Source organism: Biomphalaria glabrata, chromosome 1, assembly GCF_947242115.1.
Source record: "Biomphalaria glabrata chromosome 1, xgBioGlab47.1, whole genome shotgun sequence".
Lineage (NCBI taxonomy): Eukaryota > Metazoa > Mollusca > Gastropoda > Planorbidae > Biomphalaria > Biomphalaria glabrata.
The window spans coordinates 16,478,251-16,503,250 of NC_074711.1; the positions used below are offsets into that span (position 1 = coordinate 16,478,251).

At 35.7% G+C, this 25,000-nt stretch overlaps 1 protein-coding gene across 3 annotated transcripts in view; it reads left to right on the top strand.

Annotated features, from left to right (window-relative positions):
* LOC106065110 (lachesin-like) overlaps positions 1–25,000 on the top strand; it is a 150,276-nt gene that overhangs the window by 3,339 nt on the left and 121,937 nt on the right. For 2 of the 3 annotated variants that reach the window (XM_056025081.1, XM_056025067.1), the window contains exon 2: positions 16,690–17,154. In XM_056025081.1, coding sequence (XP_055881056.1) covers positions 17,115–17,154 — 40 coding nt within the window. In that variant the 5' untranslated portion in view covers positions 16,690–17,114. Of the gene's footprint in view, positions 1–9,574; positions 9,676–16,689; positions 17,155–25,000 lie in introns of those variants that run through there. The other variant, XM_056025074.1, reaches the window with a different exon arrangement.

Genomic DNA, 25,000 nt, shown 5'->3' on the forward strand with positions numbered 1-25,000 from the left:
AGTATAATTTAAATCTAAAAACAACATTGTAAAAGGAAACGAAATTAATTATAGAAGTCGGCCTGGTTGTTTAATTAACACGCGGAATGTAACATTATTTATTTAGCAGTGACGCTTTCATTCAACGGGTTAATTTTAGACTCAATCGAGGTTCGGGCGACTCAGTTTTTTTTTTTCTTTCTAGTTGTCAACACATTGTGCTGAATGTTGTCTTCTTATGTGCATGTATGTTTGTGTGTGTGTGTGTGACTCTGGAGATAAGATAAAAAGAGTGGTAGAATATATGTAACTTAGTCTTTGATAAAATGGCCCATAATTTAGTCTTTGATAAAATGGCCCATAATTTAGTCTTTGATAAAATGGCCCATAATTTAGTCTTTGATAAAATGGCCCATAATTTAGTCTTTGATAAAATGGCCCAGGTTTGTATCCTACCCAACGACCACCATATCCCATACTATACTCAAGAGGATGATAGTTATAGGACCTAATAATCTTCTCTCTGAATAGAATATTTTAATAATGAACTATATTGATAAGTGGCTAATACATTATTCATTACCCGACACTTGCCTTTGTTGATAATTAATTTGTAAATCTTTATCTGATTTCGACCTATGTGAATAATAATATAAAGCATTTTCTCTGTACCGTAAATTTATGGGACTGGTTTGTCTAGCAGTCGAGTTGAAATTAAGTCTTAGAGAATAAATGTTTTTGAGTTTATGTTTTCAGACGTTGTTAATGACATCTTATTTTCGTAATTTTTTAACCCATAATTTTCTTATCTTATATGATACAGACGTTACTTCAAAAAAAGAAGATGTTTACGTCCAACGCGTTATGCATTTAGTCATGCATGTTAACCAATGACCTAAACTCTGCCAAGTCACTGGTTTTCCTGGCTAGCTCGGGCAACCCATTCCATGCTCTAATAGCGCTAAGGAAGAAAGAGCATTTATACACATTTGTCCTAGCATTTGGAACTAACAATGTGCTTTTATCTTCGTGTCTTTCTGTGTATTTTATTAAATTTTGTTTTTGTATTTGAAGATTATGGTTCAGTGTTTTTATGTATAATTGCTACTTTACTTTTAAGTCTTCTATCCTGAAGGCTTTCTAAATTTAGTGACTTTACTAAAGGTGTTACTCTAGTCAAATGTGATTATTCGTTTTTAATGTGAGCACTTCGGTGTCCAGTTTTTAGTTCCAATATACTAGTCCTAGGCGGGGCCGGGTTGAAGTAAGTGAAGGCCCCGGGCAGAGTTTTTGTGGAGGCCCCCTACACTTTTTTGAAAGCTTGAATAAAAATCCACTTATTAATAACAATACTGATATCTAAAAGCATGCCTTTTTTTATAAGATAGTAATAGAGTACTTATACATTTTATCTTTTTTAGAGGCCCCGTAAGGGGAAAAGCTGCTATTAATTTTGTGCAAAATGTCCATCTGTCCGTCTGTCACACTCAGACCTCGAAAATTAAAAGAGAAATGAAAAATATTATTTCACCATGCGATGCGATTTGAAAACGGCTACTTTTGGTTTTCTAAAAGCAAACAGTTTTTTATAAAATTAATTATGCAAGCGATTTTTTCAAAAAATACACCAATTCTAAAACACTATGTAAATGTAAAGTAGGCAATGTTACAATATGTTAACAAAGAATAATGAATATATATGTATTTTCAGTATCCCAAAGTCAAATATATATTAAAAAATGTATAAGAAATGTTCAGAACAAATAAAAATATTAGTTAAAGGTGTGTTTTTTTTTCTGGTCAACTAGCTGTTAAAATTAAAAGAAAACATTTATTTATTAAAAGGCTAAAAATGCACTTTCTATGTAAATATCTCGCATATTTTTTAAAATGGGCTTTTTATGCAACGACTTTCGTGCAGTAGCGTAACAAGCTCCTGCAAGACATGGTGCCATCAGTTCCCTCAAAAGTTTAAAAATAATCAGATTTTATTAATTTACTGTTTAATGTCCCCATCAGAATAAAAGAGGTTTATTTTTGTGCCTTTTGTCAGTCGGTCGGTCTGTCCGTCACGTTTAATTAAAAAAAGACAACTCTATAAGCTATTGAAAATCTGATTTACCCTTTAATGTTTCTCCCGTAACATCTCAATAGTTTTAAGTATCTATAATTGATTGTTCCGGATGTTTTTGTGCAAAACTAATCAATGCCAACGAATGTTTGTTTGCTCTTCTAACCTATATTACATTTAATTTCCATGCTTAAACTTTGCAAAAACACATTATCAAAAATATGTCGTTCCGTTTTTTTAATGTAAATAGCATATAAATGCAAATCAAAATCTCTATACTGACTGTAAAATTAACTGTAAAAATGTTCCGGATATTGTTTTATAAAAAATGAATTATGTCAAATGGTTGTTTGAAATAGCATAATTGACTAATATTACACTTATATGCTTTGACAATACGTCACTATAGTTTAATTATCAATATCTCAAATTGTTCCGTATTTTCATCTTTATACAAATTTTAAAAATATCGACAATAGCATGTTCAGTATTTAAAAAAATGAAAGTAATTTACTTGAAACGATTATTGAAAATCACTATTTAGACTTATTTTACATTTAATTTTCTTCCTGAAACATATCAAAAGTTTTTTAATCGATAAAGAATGTTTTGGATTTTGTTTTGAAAAGAAATTTTCTTACAAATGGTCGCGAAAAATTTCCGAATTTTATATAAAAAATCTACTAACGCCGAATGACTGTTTGAAATCCCTATTCTAATTAATTAAACAAATAATCTTCACATTTACGAAAAAATTTTGTTCCGATTTTTTATGAAAAATATTTAAATTCTATTTTTATGTAAAATCTCTCTTACAGCACATTTAATTTTCTAGCTAAAATATTACAAAATCTAATTATCGTTAATATTATGTTCCGATTTTTAAGGAAAACAACTTCCTAACACCAAAGTATGGTTTGAAAATCTCTCCACAAGGCGGTGGTACATATAATTTTTTATACTTGACCATCCCAAAAACTTAATTAACGGTGTTACATTTATCTGGAATTCTCTTTTGTTCTTACTATTTATACAAACACCCGGAACAAACTATTATATATACTTATATCTTTTGCGTTCAAAATAAAATCCTGTCTTGAGTATTCCTTGCGAATAGGTGGATCCGACGAGGGCCGCCTATGAGTTTTGTGTGATAACACAAACTCTCTTTGTAATCTTGTTTTTTCTTCTCTTTTAAATATTTAATATGCGTATTTTAGTTGTTTTTTTCTTTTATATATATTTTTTTAGTTTTTGGAGAGTAAGTCCCTGGGTTGATGCACTGCATTTATGTATTATGAGCACGCTACAGTCGGGCACTTCTTAACCCTAAAAGTTTTGCCAACCGGAAGTTTTAAAGAATTATCAGTTTAAATGCTTTTTTTTTCTTTTAAACTTGAAAGTTTTTAATCCGTAGAGATTAGGATTTTTTCAAAATCTTTGTTGTGGTTGCCCCTCTCTTGTGGAGGCCCTGGGGCAGTAGCCACGTTACACCTCCCTCAAATCCGGCCTTGTAAGACTAAATTGTTTACTCAAGTCTGGAGTCTACGGTACTCTCCACAAAAATGAAAATAGCAGACACTATTCAACACTGAACTTTGACCTCACCTGCCCCATTGATGCCCATGCCTAAACATAGAAGAGAACTAAAACGGTCCGTAACATTTGCTTGACCAGTCAGTTGACTGAAGAAATCGATTGAACCAAAATCTTCAATTCAATCGAATTAAAACAAGAACCTTAACCTGGTGTGTTGTCTAAAGCACGAGACATTTGGCGTCGGCGCCAGTGTGGTGACGGTTAATCGACCTTGAACTCTTCCAACTGATCTCAAACGTTTCTTTCTTTTTAACCTTGGAAATAATTTTGGAAATAAATCCTGGCTCATTGTGATAGCACTACAATCAACTGTACAATTTACTCGTATATTCAATGTTCTAATACCTGCCTGATGGAATTTCGTTTAACATTATCTCCAAATGTATTCTTGTAGTACATGCATGATAAGGCGGTAGTTGGTTGGTAGGGTGTTGGTGTGTACTTTGCTAGAACCACAGTTCTGATGGCCAGATCTAAATGGGGTTGAATGACATATTGACAGGCTGCAAGAGTCAGCAGTTGTTGTTTTTTTTTAACCATTAAATCTTTTCGAAGCTCTTCAATGATAAGGAAAAAAAACAGAAGCTGGTAAATGTATAGACAATCAAAATCTGGTAAATGTATAGACAATCAAAATCTGATAAAAACAAAACAAAAAACTAAAATAAATGAAATTATGCAAAACCTAAACACACACAAAAAATATCAAATTTAGAAGCTGAACAGATGAGTTTCTGATTTGGCACAGTCCTAAGAAGTTAGGTCATTGCTGCACAGTCCTAAGAAGTTAGGTCATTGCTGCACAGTCCTAAGAAGTTAGGTCATTGCTAAGTTTGAGTTTTAAAATAGTTGATATAAAGATTCGGGTAGCAAAGTAAGGATGGTGTAGTGCTGTATTGGAGTTTTGAGCAAATGTCTTCCATGTCCTAGTGAAGCGGACATGGGGGTATTTCAAATTACAGAGCTATTAGACAACGTGATGGTGTCACATAGAGGGAGAGGGAAGACTCCCTCGGGGGGGGGGGGGGTGAAATACAGGGGAGATCACCTTCAAAACATAATCTATAGACACGTTTCTAATTGTGTTTATGCCAAACTAGAATGTCCCGAGCCAAACATCGAGTTCAAATCATCAAGTTTTAGAGAACATTTGACTTGCCCCTGTTGCAATGTTTTGGTCAAATCCTTGAAAGTCAGTTCATTATCTTCTAAGTTACAACCATAGACATAGACATAGACATAAACATAGACATAGACATAGATACGCATGTCAGTAGAAACAAATCTGATACCCAACGTTGATGTGTCACTGAGTTGCATAAAACATTTGACTAGCTCACAGGGGGGGGGGGGGGGGGGGGCTCGAACTCGAAAGCTGACGTGGACCAGGAGTTTGAAGTTGAGATTTGTCTCGATCTGATTTGTACATGCAACACGGAAATCTTCCCTGAGACATCCCTCCAACCCCCTCCACAAAGTGCACTAAAGAGATGAGACCAGAGCATGCACTCAGTATGTCATAGAGTGAAATACACGATACAATAGACTCTATACATTCTCTCACTCTCTCGTAGTGTGTCCCTTTTTTTATAAGTGAAAGACAAAATCTAGAAGCTTCAACAAATTTTTGTTTTTTATTTGGGGGAAGATGGTTTTAAGAAAATGAATTATTCTGCGTAAAGTGTACTAAAAATAAAAACACAGTAAATAAGACTAGTGCCTACTTGAATCGATCAAAGTTCTGTGGATGATTTCAACTTGACTTTTACATGCATCTGAGAAGCGAATCGTTACAAGCGCTCAGTTCCAATGTTGTGAAGAGGAAAGGAGATTCCTTGAAGAGATACTACAGTAAGACTAACTAAAACCAATAATTTCATTTACCGTAAACCTCTTGCAATTAGAAAAAAAAATAAAATCAAGGCTTAAATGTTTATCTCCAAACCGACAGTATACGAAAGTGAAACTGTAGGGCTAAACACGAGTGCTGCTGAGTGCTCTTCGATAAACTCTCAAGTTACAGTTGACATTTGAACATTGGGAACTGTAATCATGCTCAAAAGTACTGGCGTCATTAGTGAGGTGGCGTCTTTAGTGAGGTGGCGTCATTAGTGATGGAGGCGTCGTTAGTGAGGTGGCGTCATTAGTGAGGTGGCGTCATTATTGAGGTGGCGTCATTATTGAGGTGGCGTCATTAGTGAGGTGGCGTCGTTAGTGAGGTGGCGTCTTTAGTGAGGTGGCGTCATTAGTGAGGTGTAAGAGGTGAGGACCGCACTCCGTCACATCCTTCCTTCTCTGTCCCATAGCTATTGTTTTGAATGAAGTTAATACCAACATAAGTTCTCAACAACTTAACAGGAACGCCCCCTAAATGTCGCAGCTTGTCAGGGCTAGTAAGTAAACTATCCGATTGCAACTCAGATACCTACCTCCACAATTTAATCTATCTAATTTACACAGTTTAATATATCTACACAATTTGATCTATGTACACATGAATCGAAAGTAGATATGTTGAATTTAATTGTAATGTTATTCTTTAAACAAGGTTTAAAAAATATATCTCAGGTAATTATTGATTTAATACAACATACACCTGAAAGAAATATAAAATACAAGATCTTGGCCATGACTTTTTTGTTCAGAATGTTGTCATATTTCCTATAGTAAATAAAGAAACTCAATTCCAAAAGTCCCACAACTCTATGTAGCCCTTCAAAAACTCGAATTTGTTTTAAAAAAAAACTCTTCAATTCTCAAAACACTTCCTTCATTCTATACACCGGATATACCACAAAAAACAAACCTGGCTATTTTTAGCTTTTCCGTCATGTATGAAAATCTCAGGACGCGCGGTGGCAAAGCGCTTGGTTTGCAAACCAGGAATCTCGGGTTCGAATCCTAGTGAAGACTGGGATTTTGAATTTCGGGATCTCTGAGTCCGAGCTCTAATGGGTACCTGATACTATTGGTCGTTGTGATGGTCACATGACACCCTCGTTAACGGTGGGACACAGAAACAGATGACCTTTACATCGTCTGCCCTATAGATCTCAAGATCTGAAAGGGAAAAATTACTTTTTACTATGAAAATCTCCAATAAAATAGATATTGATGATGTAAATAACTTCATGTTTTTTTTTATAAAGTACTGCTGTGAACTTGTTCCCGTGAGGTTGTAAATAAACCGCCACTATTTATGTAGGAATGGACACGTCGAATTAGGTCAATGCCTTTAAACACGTGAATTGTAAAGTAACAGCCAGATCTAGTGGCATCACTCTAACTTACGTTGATGAGTTTACATTTCACATATACATGAGTCATGGGCGTAGCCAGGATTTTTTTTCGGGGGGAGGAGGGGTTTGGGTATGGATTTTTTTATCCCCCTCGCCCCCCTCCCCGAGAAAAATTATATATATATATAATGGAATTCTATTTAGTCCTTTTGTCCCTCTGTTGTTTGAGCACAAATTTAACTACATATTGCATAATTTTTAATGAGTCACACACACACACTGATAGAAACGAATCTTTAAATCTGATTAAAAAAAGTATTATTATTATTTAAAACGATAGAGAAGAGGAGTGTTCAAAATGTATACAGCCAATAGTAGAGATATTTGGATCGATTGATAAGTATGATTGTATCGAGAATGACTCTCACCAGCTATGGCGAAGAAATTCTAATTGGTGACGCTTATAACTCCCTCCACGGAAACTCCTGGATGTGCACACAGCGTCTGGGCTAATTGCATTAGACGCTCCGTGCATAAAGCGTAGACGATAGCTAATCAGCAAATGCTGCCTTCGACACGATGCCAAATTTGATGACATCAGAGTCAGTGTTGCCAATTTAGTTCTTTTGATGCTAAATCCTTAATTCTTTTGTTACTGGAACTCTGTCTGTTTCTTTCCGACACTTGTTTGTTACGCGTGCTGTTACTTAACATTTTTTTTCTCCTTTTCCCCTTCGTCCCTTCGTGTTTCGCTTTCTTTCATTTTTATATACAGTGAAAATATTTTAAATCTTCAGTAATAGAAAATATGTGTCATCTAGTTACTCCCAGGGGTATACGTACCCAAGATTGAGGAGTTGTGAAAATGATGAAGATAAATAGGCGGAAACATAAATAGTTAAGGAAAATCATAAATTTTTTTACATAGCTTATATCAAGTCAATCTGTCTGTTTGTCTGTCTGTGAAAGTTTTTACACTTCATATCTCCATCACCCAATCTCGGATCAAGCTGAAATTTTGCGCAATTATTTCTTTTACCTAACAACACAAGAATCAATTATTTAAAAGTAACCAATTAGTTAATTAACTATTGATAATTATTTATTATTAAATTTGAAACAAACCATAGAAAACTATACAATCTTCTATTGTCATAAGCACATCACTAGCAGAGTGGTTAGTATGTCGTCTTAAGTAGACTCGAAACACGAGACTGAATTCAGGCCTTTAGTGTTTTTTTCACAAATGCTTTTAAAAAGCCATTATCGTAGAATTCACCCAGATATCCCTTTCTTTCTTTTGTTGTTGGTCTAGACCTCTTACAAATGTAATGACATGACTGATCCAAACTAATGGATACAACGACAGCTTTGTGTTATGTTTTTCTTGTTTATGATTTTGAATGCGAAGAGAAAAGTGTACTTATGGTCAGTGTACACATCTCACAATGTACAAGTCTTACGTAGTTTAGTGTTGCTGTTGTTGTTTCAATACTGTGGAAAAGAAGAAAACAAAACGACTGTAAAACTATTTTTTAAATCCCTTCAGATTTCTTGTTTAACATGTTCAACTTGGTCATGGTGACCTATGGTGTACATTCTAACAAAACTAGTCATCCTCAACATTTTGCGTTTAATCAACTCGCCTACTTTCCGCACTTTCGATATTTGCCTGTAGCACTCCAGATAACTCGGTCCTGTATTGCGGTAGCAAAGACTTCTATTTCAGTATATAGGTGTCCATCTTTGAGTCATGTTTAACATTCAGACTTGTCTATCTTGTAACCAAGCAGCAAAGTGTGAAATTTTAAATGGACACTTTTTCTTCCCGTTGGCAAATCTCATGGCCTTTGTCTGAGTTTGTCATCCAATATCAATATCTGTATTTTTCAGGTTTAGAGAAATCGTTTCTGTCATATTTGCCAATGAAGGTAATTTGATCACTTCTAGTAGTGTGGAGACTATTCAAACATACTCGCCTTTGTAGATTTATAAATGCTGTGCATTCCATGGCCTCCATCCTTCCTGATTAGACACAACCTTAGGGTGGAAGACTTCAAGAAGCAAACAAAAACATGTGGTTATCTAGTGAATCTGTCATGTCATGTAGGTCAGTGTCACTCCAGTTTTATAAAACCGAAAGTATTTAGCACTATTAGAACGGCCAAGCCATTTCTAGTAGTAGTGACGTTCTTGCTCGTCAATTTGTTCTCTAGTATATTAGTCACTCTGTGCTTGTACTTGGTCGTCTTAAAGCTTCTATGGTTTATAGTGACATTCTAATTATTTGTGTTATTTTTTAACGATTGAAGTTTAAAAGAAGTTTTAAAACAAAGGGGGGGGGGGATTGTACTTCGGCCGTTTAGCTACATGGTATTGCTAGTAGAAGTTCAGTATAAATGAACACTTACCAAATAAAGTTCTTAATGTTTGTGTGTTTAGGGAAAGTCTCCGTCGCTCAGCGATGTCCCCCATTACTCAGTGGTGCTATTAACAAATTAGCTCAGTGATCATATTAGCTTACCAGGGGATTCCCCTTTTTTTAATACGTGGCAAGATTAATTATCGAATTAATTATTGTGGTCCGAAACTCCAAATGCCCCGACACAGCCAAGTAGATCAGCGGGACGGAGCGAACAGAAGATAAATACGTGTGTTAATGTGAGCGGATAGAAGAAGTTAACAAACAGAAAGGAAAATATAGAATAGCGCTCCAAACGTCACAAAACTAATTCGTGGATAAGTCAGGATAAGCTTGAGAAGTCAGGATAAGCCTGATAAGTCTGGGTAAACGTGTTTCTAGCCTAATTACTATTAATTATCCTCTTAGTATTGTTGAAATAAAATTAGTTGCAAGCAATTTTCAACTTAACTTTATAATTTTATAGTTTATAAATGTTCCAAATTATTTAGGACTAGGTAAAGTAATGACCTAAGTAAACAGTGGCTGAAATGTATACAGGAAGTGAAAAGGAAGATTTGAGTGTTAAAAGCCCAGAACGAATGCGTTTAGAGAAAAAAAAACTTTAATTATTTTGAAATTAATCAAATATTCTTAGTTATAAAATAATTCTTTACAAAATCAGAATAAGTCCAGTGAAACACTTCGTCCATTGTTTTGTTTTACATGCTTCGGGTGTTTGGTTTTAGAACAGAAAGTTATTACATCTGTCAATGATTTATAATTGATAATCATGACATTAATTTTGTAGGATGCTCGTAGACATTTCTCTCATTGGCTTGCCATGCATAAGCAGCAGTAGAAAACTGACTACAGTCACAGGAACTACTTGCGACATGTAAATAAGAAAGACTGCTTCTAGAATCTGAAGTTTATTTCCATGATATCAATCCACTTTTCATGAAGATGTTGATGAACATAATAACTTCTCGCTTCACTGAAAATACTTTCCTATCACACTTAGCCTACTAATTGAGTTCACATAAGACTAACAACTTCAACTGACAAACTTCAACCAATCATTTCATTTCCAACAAGAAAAACATTTCAACTACAACTCACTACTTCTGTAGCTAACTTAAACTCTCGATCTCTCATGACTTCACGTCCGGTCATACCTAACTCATGTTCACTATATGCATTTTTACGCTTTGTATTCATAGAATTCACTAAAGCACAATAAGGTCCAATAAGTTAATTATTTTGACTGTGACAACATCCCAGCTCAAACCTCCCACAGGATGGTGAGGGATGGTTCGAGTCCTCGACTATTGAGACGACAGTCCAGAGCGCATACCACACGACCAGGCAACCATTCATTCATTTACAACACCATTCTCCATAGTGCTCCACCTCTGACGACAGAATTTTTGTTTTTGTGAAGAGTTCTATCAGCTTCAATTAACATCCTGGAAGAAATGTTGCCCTCGTGTAATACTTGTACACACACACTGTCTTGTGTTACCAGAGAGTTGTATTAAGTTTCTTTGGGTTATTTATATCTATCTCAAAGTCATATTAGCCTTGTAATACAACACGTTCTGAACAGAATGTTTCTCATGGGCTTACAATTAAAAATGAAGGCGAAAAAGTTGAAGTCCGAGGTATCTGAGAAAATGATATTGATAGATCTACAATTGTACTTTATACACTTATCTTACTGGAAAGACACAATAGATAAACAATCCTTATCTAAAAACTCTGTCTTAATTAGAACAATGGGAGAAGTATTGTAGCAGTTCTATCACAGTTATATACATTCGTTTCAAACATTCCCAAGTGCCTCTTATTGGTTAGCAACTTCGCATTATCTCTGCTGGAACTACAGAAAGTTGGTCAAACGGTGTTTATGAAAGGATGTCATTTAAGAATGAATGTCACATAATCATCTGTCACATGATCTGCGTTATTTTAAAATGTCTTCTTTTTGGTCTTACTATTTGTGCAGAGTGCGCCCCAGGTAGAGACTTTATCAAGCTCGTGCAGTCTTCCGTTTCTTCTGTTGGGGAAGCGCGTTTTCAGTCATGGCACTCAACAAGAAAAAAAAAATCAAAATGTATCATCTATAATCTATATCAGTGATTTCCATTCATACCCCTTTATTTGGGTAGCCAGTAGATGTAGGTCTTTCAGTCTCATGCCGCACTTACAGAGATTTCGTTTTATGTAACAATATCTTATTAGAAGTTACATGCGTTCCTAAAAAAAAAGAGTACATTCTATGTTTTATTCAAGTCAATCATGTTGAATAGCTCTATTAAGACTTAGGTTTTCTCATCTGATTCTGACAATTCGTGTCATGCTCCAATGACAATTGACAGGGAAGAGTTGTTTTTTTTTATATAAATTTATTGTAGCTTATTAAATATTTGGTTCCGTAAGGTTGTCATTGCCGAAGGTGGTAATGGAAATAAGCACTCCTATAAAATGCGTCCTATGACATGAGTCTCAAATGTGTGGCTCAGATATTGGGCCCGGCAGAACTTGATTACTAACAGGAGAAAGTGTATAGGCGAGTAATTGGCGCCCAAACCTGTAATCTTCGGGCGAGAGGGACAAGATAGCGTTGGCTGGCTACTCACCTGGGGAAACTTAATTCAAACCACTGTTGCTTGGAACTTTACCCAAACATGGGAAAGGCTTCGGAAGTCAACCATGAGGAAAAATCAGAAGCCGGCGACCCATAGGCATCTTACAGCACACTCTGGCAGAACCCTGCCATGTCGTGCTTGAAAAGGAGAAATTGCTGTGTGGGCAACATCGCTGTGACCATATCTAATGCCCAGTCATTTATTTCATGTCTATGGGAAGTCCCAAAGACGTTTGTCGTTTGAAGGAGGACACATACTAAATAAATGTAACTCTATCTTTGAGTGGTTCTGAGTGTTTTATTAAGTTATTGGTTTATTTTTACAAAGATTATTGCTTACCAAAAAGATTCAGCAAAAAATCATTTCTTTTACTGTTTCTTTGTTTACTTAAAGAAAACATGATGTTTTATATATTGGAGATATAACAAAAAAAGGGTTCTATCAAACATTCAAAACTAAATGCAGATTGAAAAGCAGTTGATATAGTTGATTGAACAAAAGTGTAATTGAAAACGACATCTGGTCATGCATGTTAATCAACGACTTAAACAACTCTGCTAAGTCGTTGGTTATCTTGGCTGATTCAGGCAACCCATTCCATTCTCTAATGGCACTAGGGAAGCAGGAGCATAGCATAAGGAATAAGAAATTTGCTTCTATCTTTGTGTCTTTCTGATTTTTTTTTCCTTGAGATTTTGATCCGAGATTGAAAAATATGAAAAAAAAAACATGTTCAAACTTTGTACCAGATTGACAGACAGACAGAGTGAGTTGATATTAGCATTGTAAAGACTGAGAGAGAAAGAGGCAGGTAAAGAGAAAACGCTGGAAAGAACGATAAAGAAACAAGAGTGCACTTGCTGAAAGCAATATTGGCCGAGAGCCTCTTGACGATATGACAATTTATCAGCCTAGTTCCCTAAGTGGCCTTCCAGTTGGCCGTGTGTTGTAGGGCGTCAACTGTCACTAGCGCCGGCCTTGTTGCCCAATACACCATACCTGGATCATTGTGCTTCTGTTGACGCCAAAGCTTGTTCTATTTATAGCCTTCTGATAATAGGTCATTGATTAAAGGATTATCCAAAGACCTTTCAGTGTAGGCCGAATATTGAAAGGGGGAAAAAAATGAAAACAATTGATCCAGTGCCAGCATTTTATTTTAATTCTGGAAACTGTCGTAATTTATAAATGAACTAGACCACGTGACATTTCTCTGCGTCAGGCTCTAATTGTCCATCTTAAATCTTGGCTCCCTGGTCGTGTGGCATGCGCTCCGGGCTGTCTTTCAGTAGTCTCGATGTTTTAGGATTCAAACCCTGCTCGTCTGCCATTCCCTGTCGTCCTGTTGGAGGATGCAATTATATTCAAATATGTAAAAAATGAAAAAAAAAACTTTTCACAAAAGCCAATATCCCTAGGAATTTTCTAAAAAAAATCTTTGACTCTTAATATTTATTGAATCACTGTTATGGTTCATGTAATTTTTCTTTTTTCAAATCTGAATAGCCATGCTTTTATTTAGATATAGGCTAACATGTCGACAAACACATTCGCAAATTTGCTATCAAAGAGATGAAAAGCTTGTAGAAGAATGTTGTAGCCAAACTACAGCAGAAAGTACATTTCACATACATATAAGTAATTACAGTTGTTATAGTTAAGATTCTGTCAATTTGTTTGGTGTCTGTGTGGGGGAAGGCCTCCAAGAAATAAGGGCTCTATGCTTTAGTTTGTGTAGCTTGGTTGGGAGCCCTAAGCTTTAGTTTGTGTAGCTTGGTTGGGAGCCCTAAGCTTTAGTTTGTGTAGCTTGGTTGGGAGCCCTAAGCTTTAGTTTGGGTAGCTTGGTTGGGAGCCCTAAGCTTTAGTTTGTGTAGCTTGGTTGGTCTAAGCTTTAGTTTGTGTAGCTTGGTTGGGAGCCCTAAGCTTTACTTGGGTAGCTTGGTTGGTCTAAGCTTTAGTTTGTGTAGCTTGGTTGGGAGCCATAAGCTTTACTTGGGTAGCTTGGTTGGTCTAAGCTTTACTTGGGTAGCTTGGTTGGGAGCCCTAAGCTTTACTTGGGTAGCTTGGTTGGTCTAAGCTTTAGTTTGTGTAGCTTGGTTGGGAGCCCTAAGCTTTACTTGGGTAGCTTGGTTGGGGTCTCTAAGCTTTACTTGGGTAGCTTGGTTGGGGTCTCTAAGCTTTACTTGGGTAGCTTGGTTGGTCTAAGCTTTAGCCGAGGAATTCAGTTTCCATCATGTGTATTGCGACAATAATGAAAATGCACTGACCTAAGCCAACTGAAACAAATGTAATCCATTATTTTAGTTTTGTTAACACTTCTACATATTGACTAGCACTGCCCTTTTACCTAGCCCTTGTACAATTTTCAACTTAACTCTAAATTCTTTAAGTTCATAAACACTATCCAGGGCTTATTAAGTCCCTAAATATAAAGACATACATTAAAGGTTTTTAAAACCTATCTGAAAGTGAGACTCGAGGTAAGTTAAAACCTATCTCAATTGTTTCTTGTATTGAAACATAAATAGTTCATATCATGTTTTTGCTATCATTCAAATAATGAATTATTCTTTCTAGAACAGATGCACGAAGTAATAGATGTCGGAAATTATTAAATTCCAGAGTTGCAGTTTTGAAACAAATTTAGTTTCGTTTTCAATGACAATAACGCTCAAGACACATTTGTTAACGGATAATTTAGATTATTTCATTAGTACCACCAAATTATGATTCACCGTTACAGTTCACAGGATATATACGTTGACAAGGGAGGCGCGGTGGCTGAGTGGTAAAGTGATTGACTTCTAAACCGAGAGTTCCGGGTTCGAATCCTGGTAAAGACTTGGATTTTAAATTTCTGGATTTCGGGGTGCCTCTGTGTCCACCCAACTGTTATGGTGCCTGTTATGCGTGCCTGACATTGGGTGGGGAAAGGTAAGGTCGGTTGGTCGTCGTGCTGGTCACATGGCAACCTGGTTAACCACCTTGGGACACATGAACAGATGACCTTTACATCATCTGCCCCATAGATCGCAATGTCTGAAGGGGGAACTATACTTGACTTACGTTGACAAAACGAGATCAGTTTTTTTATTTTCGTCAAGAGGTGGGAGGAGCTCAGACTTCTGAACACAAGGGGGTCTCAAATTGTTCATAGCCCACGGTCAATGTGGTTGTTCATTGCTTCCAGTTGAGTCACGTGAAGTATCTCATCCATTACATACATGGTCACATCCCACTCGAACAAGGGACTATTTTGAAATTCAATGCCTTTAGTTACTGTCGAAGCCTACAACTTGGAAACACAATCAAGAAGTTTTCTACAATTTATACTTTTAAACTTCCTCTGTTGAATGGCAGAAGAACTCAAGTATTTGCAAGGCTATTGTGTCCTTTTAGTTGTCTTGCTGCGTGATTGAAGTAGAACCCTTGCAGAGCGGCGTTCAGGAGTAGAATACATTTAAAATTTAAGCAGACCATTACAACTGTCAATTTGAAGTCTATCCAGACTTCCAATACGACCTTAAGTAGTTTTAAATCCATCGAAGACACCAAAATAGCTTTGTCTTGTTTTATGTTAAAAGAAATTTTCATAATAAAAAAAAGGTGAACATCGCTTTATGAAATGTTTTAGTGAGCAACTGTTCCAGCATGTACATGTATTGATTGTTCTTCGAGGGGCCAATAACATTTTCGTACACTTCAAAAATAACGCCTTTGAAACAATGCAAGGGTTAGGGACCAAGTTCATTCTTAAGATGATTACATTTTGAAAAATTACAACGGTCAAACCAATGTTTTCACTGTGTAGCTAGTTAGCTAGTAATTATTTTCCCAAAGATATACATGAACTGTCAAATTACTGTTAAAATTATTATTACTATTACTATTAAAATCGTTAGAGCCGTTATCGAAATCAGTGTCCACCCAGCGTCAGCCCACTCTGAAACCATAAAGAGTTTGCAAGCTAACAAGAGGACTAGTAAATGAACGGGACGGGTGGGGCAACTTGTGTTGACATTCTTGCTTATATAGTTCAGATCTAATTCCAACTATGCCAGCACATAAAAAGAAAGAATGTAATTATTTAACTAATTAAGGAATAATTTAATTATGAGCTTGTCAAAGATTTGTTGCATTTAGTTAATTAATGTCTCTATATTCCTTTGACTTTTTGTTTTCAAATAATGCAACTTGTTGTTTTGTGACGTGTTTGTCAGAACTGAAACACATCAGATTCAATTATTTATTAAGAGTACAATTTGTTTATAAAGCTATACATAACAAATTATCAATAGTGCAATTTGTTTAAAATGTTATAAGTCCAGAGTAAACGAGCTTGTAAACAGTATCCGCCCTTGTTTTGAAAAAAAACAAATCTGCACTGGCCTACATGTTATATTAATTAACTTTTTAGTTTTAGGCGATTTAGTGCGTCATATATTGAAAATGAGATTTTTATTTTAATTATCTGTAGCAACTACGCAAATTAGATACGTTTTACTTAGTTTATATTTGACCATACTTACGTACTAAAGTTACCTTATGCTAACCCAAATTACAAAAGAGACCAAAGTCAATTATATTTTGGTCGGAATCACTTGTTCAACTTTGGTTTTAAAATGATGATGAGGAAATTGAATGCGTTGACAAGCAGAACACTTGTTATCAGGACTTAAACCTAAAACCCTCATAATCTTCTCTTTATAAAGGGAAATGTAACTTTTTTCTTTTCTTTCTATTTTGCAGGTAGCTTGAAGATTTTGTTCTAATCCACGAGAGTTTCTCTCAACACGTGGAAGTAACCCAGTGATCGAATGGGGAATTAAAAACGTCTTTCCTCGGTGACTGCAGTGTTTAAACTTCTACCTTCACATGAAGCGTACTGCGCTAGGAATCATTCGTTCGTTTCATGAAATCGTCACAAGAAGCTGAAAAAGAAAATCGGATCTAGTTCAATGTGTGGATGCGGAGTGACCAAACAGCAATAAGAGTTTTGGATGTACACATTGTCTCTGGACATTTGGTCACTGTGTGCGTTTCAGTAGAGGGAACCATGAAGATGAATTGTTTACAACAATAGCTCAAGACAGCACTTGTTGACTTTTAAGGCTCCAAACTGAAAGTCAGAGGGACAGCAAATCTTTCAACTCTTAAAATACACAGTTCAAAAAATGAGATATTTTCAATCTTTAATTCTCCTCTTCACACAAGGTGAGTTCACTCTGTTATTGACAACTTCTTTGTAGACCAAACTGTTTCAAAGTCTAATTATAACATCTATTACAATTTTGTATGAATGCCAACAAAACGTGTCAACACTCTAAGTACTCTTAGATGACAGGAGCAACTGGCGATATATTACCTCTTCCATTCGCGTTGTTTTTAATTGTTGTTTTTTTTTTAATAGAAAAATTTTAATGACACATGATATCATAAAATTGAGCTGCACCGGCCAGGGAGAGAAGTTTTTCTTTATTTAGATGAAAACGTAGTTTTTGTGTTAGGGTTAGGGACATGTGACTATTTAAAAAGAAAGAATACTTATATATTGACTTCAGAATACTTATATATTGACTTCAGAATACTTATATATTGACTTCAGAATACTAATATATTGACTTCAGAATAATTCTATATTGACTTCAGAATACTTATATATTGACTTCAGAATACTTATATATTGACTTCAGAATACTTATATATTGACTTCAGAATACTTATATATTGACTTCAGAATACTTATATATTGACTTCAGAATACTTATATATTGACTTCAGAATACTTATATATTGACTTCAGAATACGTATATATTGACTTCAGAATACTTATATATTGACTTCAGAATACTTATACATTGACTTCAGAATACTTATATATTGACTTCAGAATACTTATATATTGACTTCAGAATACTTATATATTGACTTCCAGCCTAGAGATTAAGGATAAGTGCAGTATTTCACGTGACCCAGTTACGACCAACAAAGTTGTCACACCTGGCGCAGTCTTTACCCGCTTAGAGTCTATTTAACTTCTCTTTGGTACTGTTTGGCAAAAACTTTTCTTACGGTCGCAGATATGTGTCCACTCCACCCCCCCCCCCACCTCCGACCTTTGTAAGTGATTAGAAGTCATTAGCTGCCCGATGTTTTCAGATAAATCAAAAAGCACATAATAATGTGAAGACAAAAGTAGAAAATAATTGTGTCTTTGCTTTTTTTTAAAATCATAAATCATGAAATAGTTGTTTTTCAGCCAAAAATAGAAAGCTTGTTCATTTGATCGCCTTGAAATATTACATTAACCATCTCTCGTCTGCTTTCTTCCTGAGGTTTGCGTAATGACCTTGACACTATGAACTTTATTTCAGGCAGCATCTTAACAAAAAAAATGTTTCCTTTCTTTTGTACATTTCAAAAACCTTGAATTGACATCATTCATTCTAAATATTTCCTCAAAATACTTGCAATGGAAAATTTTCATTTTTTTTTCAATTGTCAAGAGGAAAACAAAAATAATATTTATACATGAAAAATTCCCAAATAAAAAATAGAATAGAAGAGTTCTCCGGTCATCGACACTAGACTAGAGACAGCAGACGAGACCAGAATTGCGCCTCAATATGACATCACTAAATACCATTAGCAATGGGAAGGCTACAGTTTATGGCAAACGTTGATCTAAAGGGATCCCAGTTTTACATTAGTTTTTTGTTTGATGCTCTGCAGGAGGTGTCTCAGTATAGACTGTGTGGTAATAATTCAGTGTGTGTGTGTGAGAGAGAGAGTGTGTGTACGTGTGTGTGTGCGTGTGTGTGTGTGTGGAGGTTAAGGTTGTAGAGACAATAAAAAGATAAATGTACCTCCCTCGTTGGAGAACGAAGTACACAATGTGGAGGAGTGGACAGATTGAATGCCTTCAGGTAAAACTTTAGATCAAAGTTTGTTTATACTGTTTATTTGCTAGTTTTGCAACATTTTATGAATCAAACCAGCAAGAATAATTTCATGTATTTTTCCATTTCCCCAAGAAATATGTTTACATAGAGAATAATATTTTTCTTTCTCTTTTTTTTTAAATGTAACAATAATATAAATAATACTAATTTGACCAAACAGAAAAAAAAAAGATTTTTCTTAAAATGAAGAATCATTGGGATTTGGCCGTGAAAAATGTATAGCAGCTACATTAGTTATATACATTAGTTATATACATTAGTTATATACATTAGTTATATACATTAGTTATATACATTAGTTACATACATTAGTTACATACATTAGTTACATACATTAGTTATATACATTAGTTATGTACATTAGTTATATACCAACAAAAATATAATGTTGAAAAAGTCGAAAGAAAAAAAAAAAGTAAATTATTGCACAAAAATAGAAGTAATAGATTTTTATAAATTTTCTTTGAAGAGGAGTGGGGTATGTTGGAGAGGAGGGGGAGGAGGTGGAGGCTTTCTCTGAACATTTTTATTTAAATTTCATTTTTTTTTAACCCTTTAGCTGTGAATTTCAAGATATTCCGTAACAGTTTAAAATGACGTATAACAAAGTCGGTAGTTTGATTACATAACCACGTGCCATACACATATATAGATATATCGATTATTTTTTCACGGTGTGTCTTTGTGACACTAAATGTTACATAAGGAACTTTAAATACCTCGGCTGTAAAGTTTGTAGAAGCAGTCTACGCGCCCTGCGGTGATTAATAAATAGATTTGATGGCTCAAGTACACAGATGAATAATGTTTCTCTGTATCGTAAGGAGCCGTTCAATCCATTCTTATCTCCCTTCTTGACCTACACAAAAGTACTTCACCCCAGTTGTGTATAAACAAAAAGTATTGTCAATGGTGTTTATTTATTTATTTATTTTTTAACTTCAATTGTCACGAATAAAACATAGTCCCATCTTGTCTATCAATGACAAATAATGGAAACACATTAATACTTAAAGCACCAGACTGAGTTTTCACCATCATCTTCCAAACGACAGTAACAAAAACAAAATCTCACCGCTGTGAAAGTTGCCTGTACAAATTATTTTAGTATAATGCCAGTCCGTGTTCAATATGTGCATCGTTTTTGTAAAAAAAAAAGCTTATATTGACTGTGTCTGTCTGATACCAATCTTGCACACGTGATTTCTCCACCTCACTTTCATGGATCAAGTTGAAAGTTTTGCACAATTGTTTATTGTCGAAGAAAACACACGAATCAATATAAAAAAAAAATTAACCAATTAGTTAATCAATAAGTCGTAATTTATTATTTTGCTTCATATAGAAAATGTTCTAAGCTACGGCTAAATAAGACTTGTGAAGAGAATTATGTCATTCGCTAAAATTTTAAATTAAATTTTAAGTTAAACTAGACATACTGCGAGTCTGAGTTCAGAATGAATGCAATTTTTAAAATAAGCTTTTGAAAAAGCAGAAAAGAAATGTTCTTCCAGAAACTCCTCTCCCCTCCCGGCCATCCCCCAACTGATCCACAAAAGTGATTGAACCATAGCGTACTGAGCATTCTATAAGCAGGAAATATTTGAGCCAAACAAAAAACAACAAATAGAAATATTTCCAATTGCACACATTTATTATTGTTAGGCTAAATCTATTAAAAAATAATAACAGGATTGATTCATAATAATTAATGCAATGTCACTCAATCTAGGCTTTCTTTGATTAAAAAGTATATCTATTTAAATATATTACTTGTTTTATTCTAACATTATACAAATCACAAAGTTTCTGGTTCTGCTCCTGATGTAAAATCAGTTTCCGCCACTGAACTGGGTGTTGTTACTTTGCAATGTAGTTCAGACTTCTGTAGAGTGTTCATTAAGGTTCGAACTTCCACACTTTTATGACCTTTGACCTAAGGGAAGGCTTTTTCCCAGAGGTCAGGAATGAAGGATTTGCTTTTCATCGACCCCTTATTCGAGCGAGCCCGAACATATGAAAGATTTCTCCGTGTTCCTATAATGTACGCCACTAACCGTGAAAGTGCAATCACCGCAAGCGTACGGCCCACGTAGAAGAACGTCAGGGCGAAATGAACAGCTTATCGCAATCTTTTTTTCATCCTCTCCACGAGCAATGCATGTTCTAGCATTGGGGGCAAAATGGGGATGTTTCCATTCCCGTTAGCCTGTCCCTCTTCCTTATCAGACGTTTCCATTCCCGTTAGCCTGTCCCTCTCCCTTATCAGACGTTTCCATTCCCCTTAGCCTATCCATCTTCCTTATCAGACGTTTCCATTCCCGTTAGCCTGTCCCTCTCCCTTATCAGACGTTTCCATTCCCCTTAGCCTATCCATCTTCCTTATCAGACGTTTCCATTCCCCTTAGCCTGTCCCTCTCCCTTATCAGACGTTTCCATTCCCCTTAGTCTGTCCCTCTCCCTTATCAGACGTTTCCATTCCCCTTAGCCTGTCCCTCTCCCTTATCAGACGTTTCCATTCCCGTTAGCCTATCCATCTTCCTTATCAGACGTTTCCGCGAGGGCATCACGATGAGGCCTGGAATGTACCTTTCAGAAGACCTACACTGTTTTTGGCTCTATACATAGAAGTCACTCCATCTCTGGCTCTTCCACTTATTTCAACTCCTCCCCCTGCTTAGTGAAAATGAAGTCGATATTATTTATAGATCCCATGAAGCGATGCAATTATATCAAACGGGAACCCAATCGAATTGGGATCTTAAATCGAAAAGATTTGAAATTGATGCGAAAATTATTTTTCCCGCGGCCACTACTACCTATGATAAAACTATCTGAGAATTATTTTAGTCCTACGATGAACATTTGTGAATACCAATGAACTTTTTAGTATTTATCTCTTTTCTGTTCCGCTCCGGGGCACGACAGCAGAGATCTAGAAGAAAACTAAGCGGACCACATCGTCAATACTAGTGAACATAATGACACTTAAAAGCATTCAGTTTTGTTGGTGGGGTTACAGTCGGGTGAAGTCATTGTGGTATGTCTCCTAAGAGCAATGTGTGAGCATAGCATGAGAGTGGAGTAGCCTAAGGCTGAGCAGGATTAGAACAAAATGTCAGCGAACCAAATGGAAAGAATTGCAGGTCGGTATTTCACTCGCTTGGCTGGGGAGATAATGCAGGCGTGGAATTTTTCGAAAGTTGGTGATCATTCTGTTGGTATAGCTCCATGGTATAATTATAGCAGTCGCCTGACGGGAGGTAGTTCTGTTTAATACTATTTAATATATACTTTTTATTTATAACTATCCAAAATGATATGTCTCTACTAACAGATCATTCATGTCGATATAGTCAAAGGTGATAGTTCAGAAGTCCTTTTTTGCGACGCTTGGTTCATGATTTGCGTTAAAAATTACTAATTACTAATTAATTGAACTCTCACCTGAAGGAAAGGTGAAGTGAAATATTGGGAGAGTGGATCAAAGGCAGACAGGTGAAAATTTCATAGTCTCCTTCAGCATGAACTTAAATAGTTAGCTTAAGAGATGAGCAGACGAGAAATAGATGTTGCTGCCTTACGTTCCACGAGTAGCAGATGAGAACTAAATCTAAAGCGCATGTAAGGAATTCAGTTCAATCTTCTTCTTTTGATCAACTTTGAACATGTTCTGGACATTGGTGTTCATTGTTTAATCTCCAGACGCACGCTTTGCAGCCCATGGGTCAAACTGATGTTTCGGTAAACAAATGGACTGTGTTGAGGTCATTACAAAGATTATTTCAACTCTGGTACACATTTTGAACAGGTTATTTTTAATTTGCTTTAAAACAAATCCCTTATAAATAAAACATTGGTTTCCGAAGCGAATCTAGATTGGAGAGGGGCAGTGCGAGTGACACTCAGCACTGAATGCGGACAGCAGCTGTCGTTACATTTGTTTGTTGTTCTTTGTATGGTCATTTTTTTATATAGGCTAGGGCGGAAAGAGAATATTTGTAGATCTATACAGATAAATAAATGGAGCTCTTGTGATATGACCAAACCTAAACTTTATTCGCAAAATCATCCCAGTCAACTGTCCTAACTACAACTTACATACTTCCGGACGTTTTCTCATTCAATGAACTGAACAATTAAAGATTGTACATACACACACTTATTCATCCGTCACATCTTCAGTGACACAACCTGGATAGTGTTTAATCTGCATACTTCTGGGACAGAACCCTGATAATATTTAACAGATCAGACTATAAGTGACATTTACAACTCTTTCTCTCCTAACTGACGATCCCAACGTTGATTCCACCAGAATGTGGTAAATAATTACGGAGAGAAAGAGTTAAGATCACATTTATGTTTCAGATTACTCGTATCATTAGTGTTACTTTATGAATTACATTTTTTTAGCATTATTAATCAATCATATTCGTTGAGTTCTATTGGGCAAATACTTTATCTTCTAAGCTTAATAATTATTGATTTGTTTGTTCGCGTTGATAACAAATTAATCTAAAATTCTATAAGCCTGCATGTTTTTTAAATTGTAGATATATTTTTTTTAGCAATTCATTATTTAGCAGCTCTAATTTATATTTAGCTGGATCAACGTATCGGAAATACAATCTGTGTATTGAATCGAGTACAGTTTCTATCTTTGTAACACCTGTCTCACCTTTCCACTCCCGTTATTGTTGAAAACATCTCATATTTCTATCATACATGAGGGGGTGGACTTAATATCTGGTCATTTCTCATTATATTTCAGTGTACATCCCCCCTCCTTCTCTTCACTATCTCACCACATCACCTCTCAGTGTGGTTTTAGTAGGACAGCGTCTTTTCAATGGAAGTGGACACACAGATGGACATCCCCTGGATCTGATCGAAATGTGTCTAGATATGATGCCATGCTTGTTTTGTTGTTTTCTGGCATTTCATGTGTCAGGTTTGGAGCATTAGGACCAGTCACTTTGTGTGTGTCGGTGTGTCTGTTATGGAGCATTAGGATCAGTCACTTTGTGTGTGTCGGTGTGTCTGTTTTGGAGAATTAGGATCAGTCACTTTATGTGTGTCGGTGTGTCTGTTATGGAGCATTAGGATCAGTCACTTTGTGTGTGTGTGTGTGTCAGTGTGTCTGTTTTGGAGCATTAGGATCAGTCACTTTGTGTGTGTCGGTGTGTCTGTTATGGAGCATTAGGATCAGTCACTTTGTGTGTGTGTGTCAGTGTGTCTGTTTTGAAGCTTTAGTATCAGCAACTTTGTGTGTGTCGGTGTGTCTGTTTTGGAGCATTAGGATCAGCAACTTTGTGTGTGTGTCTGTTGGTGTGTATGTTTTGGAGCATTAGGATTAGTCCCTTTGTGTGTGTGTGTGTGTGTGTTGGTGTGTCTGTTTTGGAGCATTAGGGTCAGTCGCTTTGTTTGTGTGTCTGTTGGTGTGTATGTTTCAGAGAATTAAGATCATTCACTTTGTATGTGTGTCGGTGTGTCTGTTTTGGAGCATTAGATTCAGTCACTTTGAGCGTGTGTTTTCGAAACTATAATAATATGAATTTGTATCAGCAAACAAAAAAAATTCAATGCTTGAAAGAGACAAAATAACAAAATATAGAAAGACAAAGAAAGAGGATTGTAAGAAGGCGGCTGTAGCTAACCTTTCCAGAGGAGTGTTAGAGGTGCACCCTGATGAGGAGCAGAACAATTCTATGACGGTTTTGATGATCACTTCAAAAGAAAATAATGGATAGAATTTCATGTTTGTAAGAAGTAAGTGAATAAGTTTTCAAAGTAGAATTATGGACACGAAAGTTCGAGTTTAAGTTTTAATATGTTCAATTTTAGTCAGTGGTTGACTTTAATAAAATCCAGAAAATGTGGGCTTTGTTGAAAATCACCATTGCAATAGATATCGGATAATTGAAGCTTTGTTTAAAAAAGTACCAGGAAATTAGTAAAACAATCATGAAATTTGGGCTTTCTTGTAAAACAATCATAAAATGTTGGCTTTGTTGTAAAACTATCAGGAAATGTTGGCTTTCTTGTAAAACAATCAGGAAATGTTGGCTTTGTTGTAAAACTATCAGGAAATGTT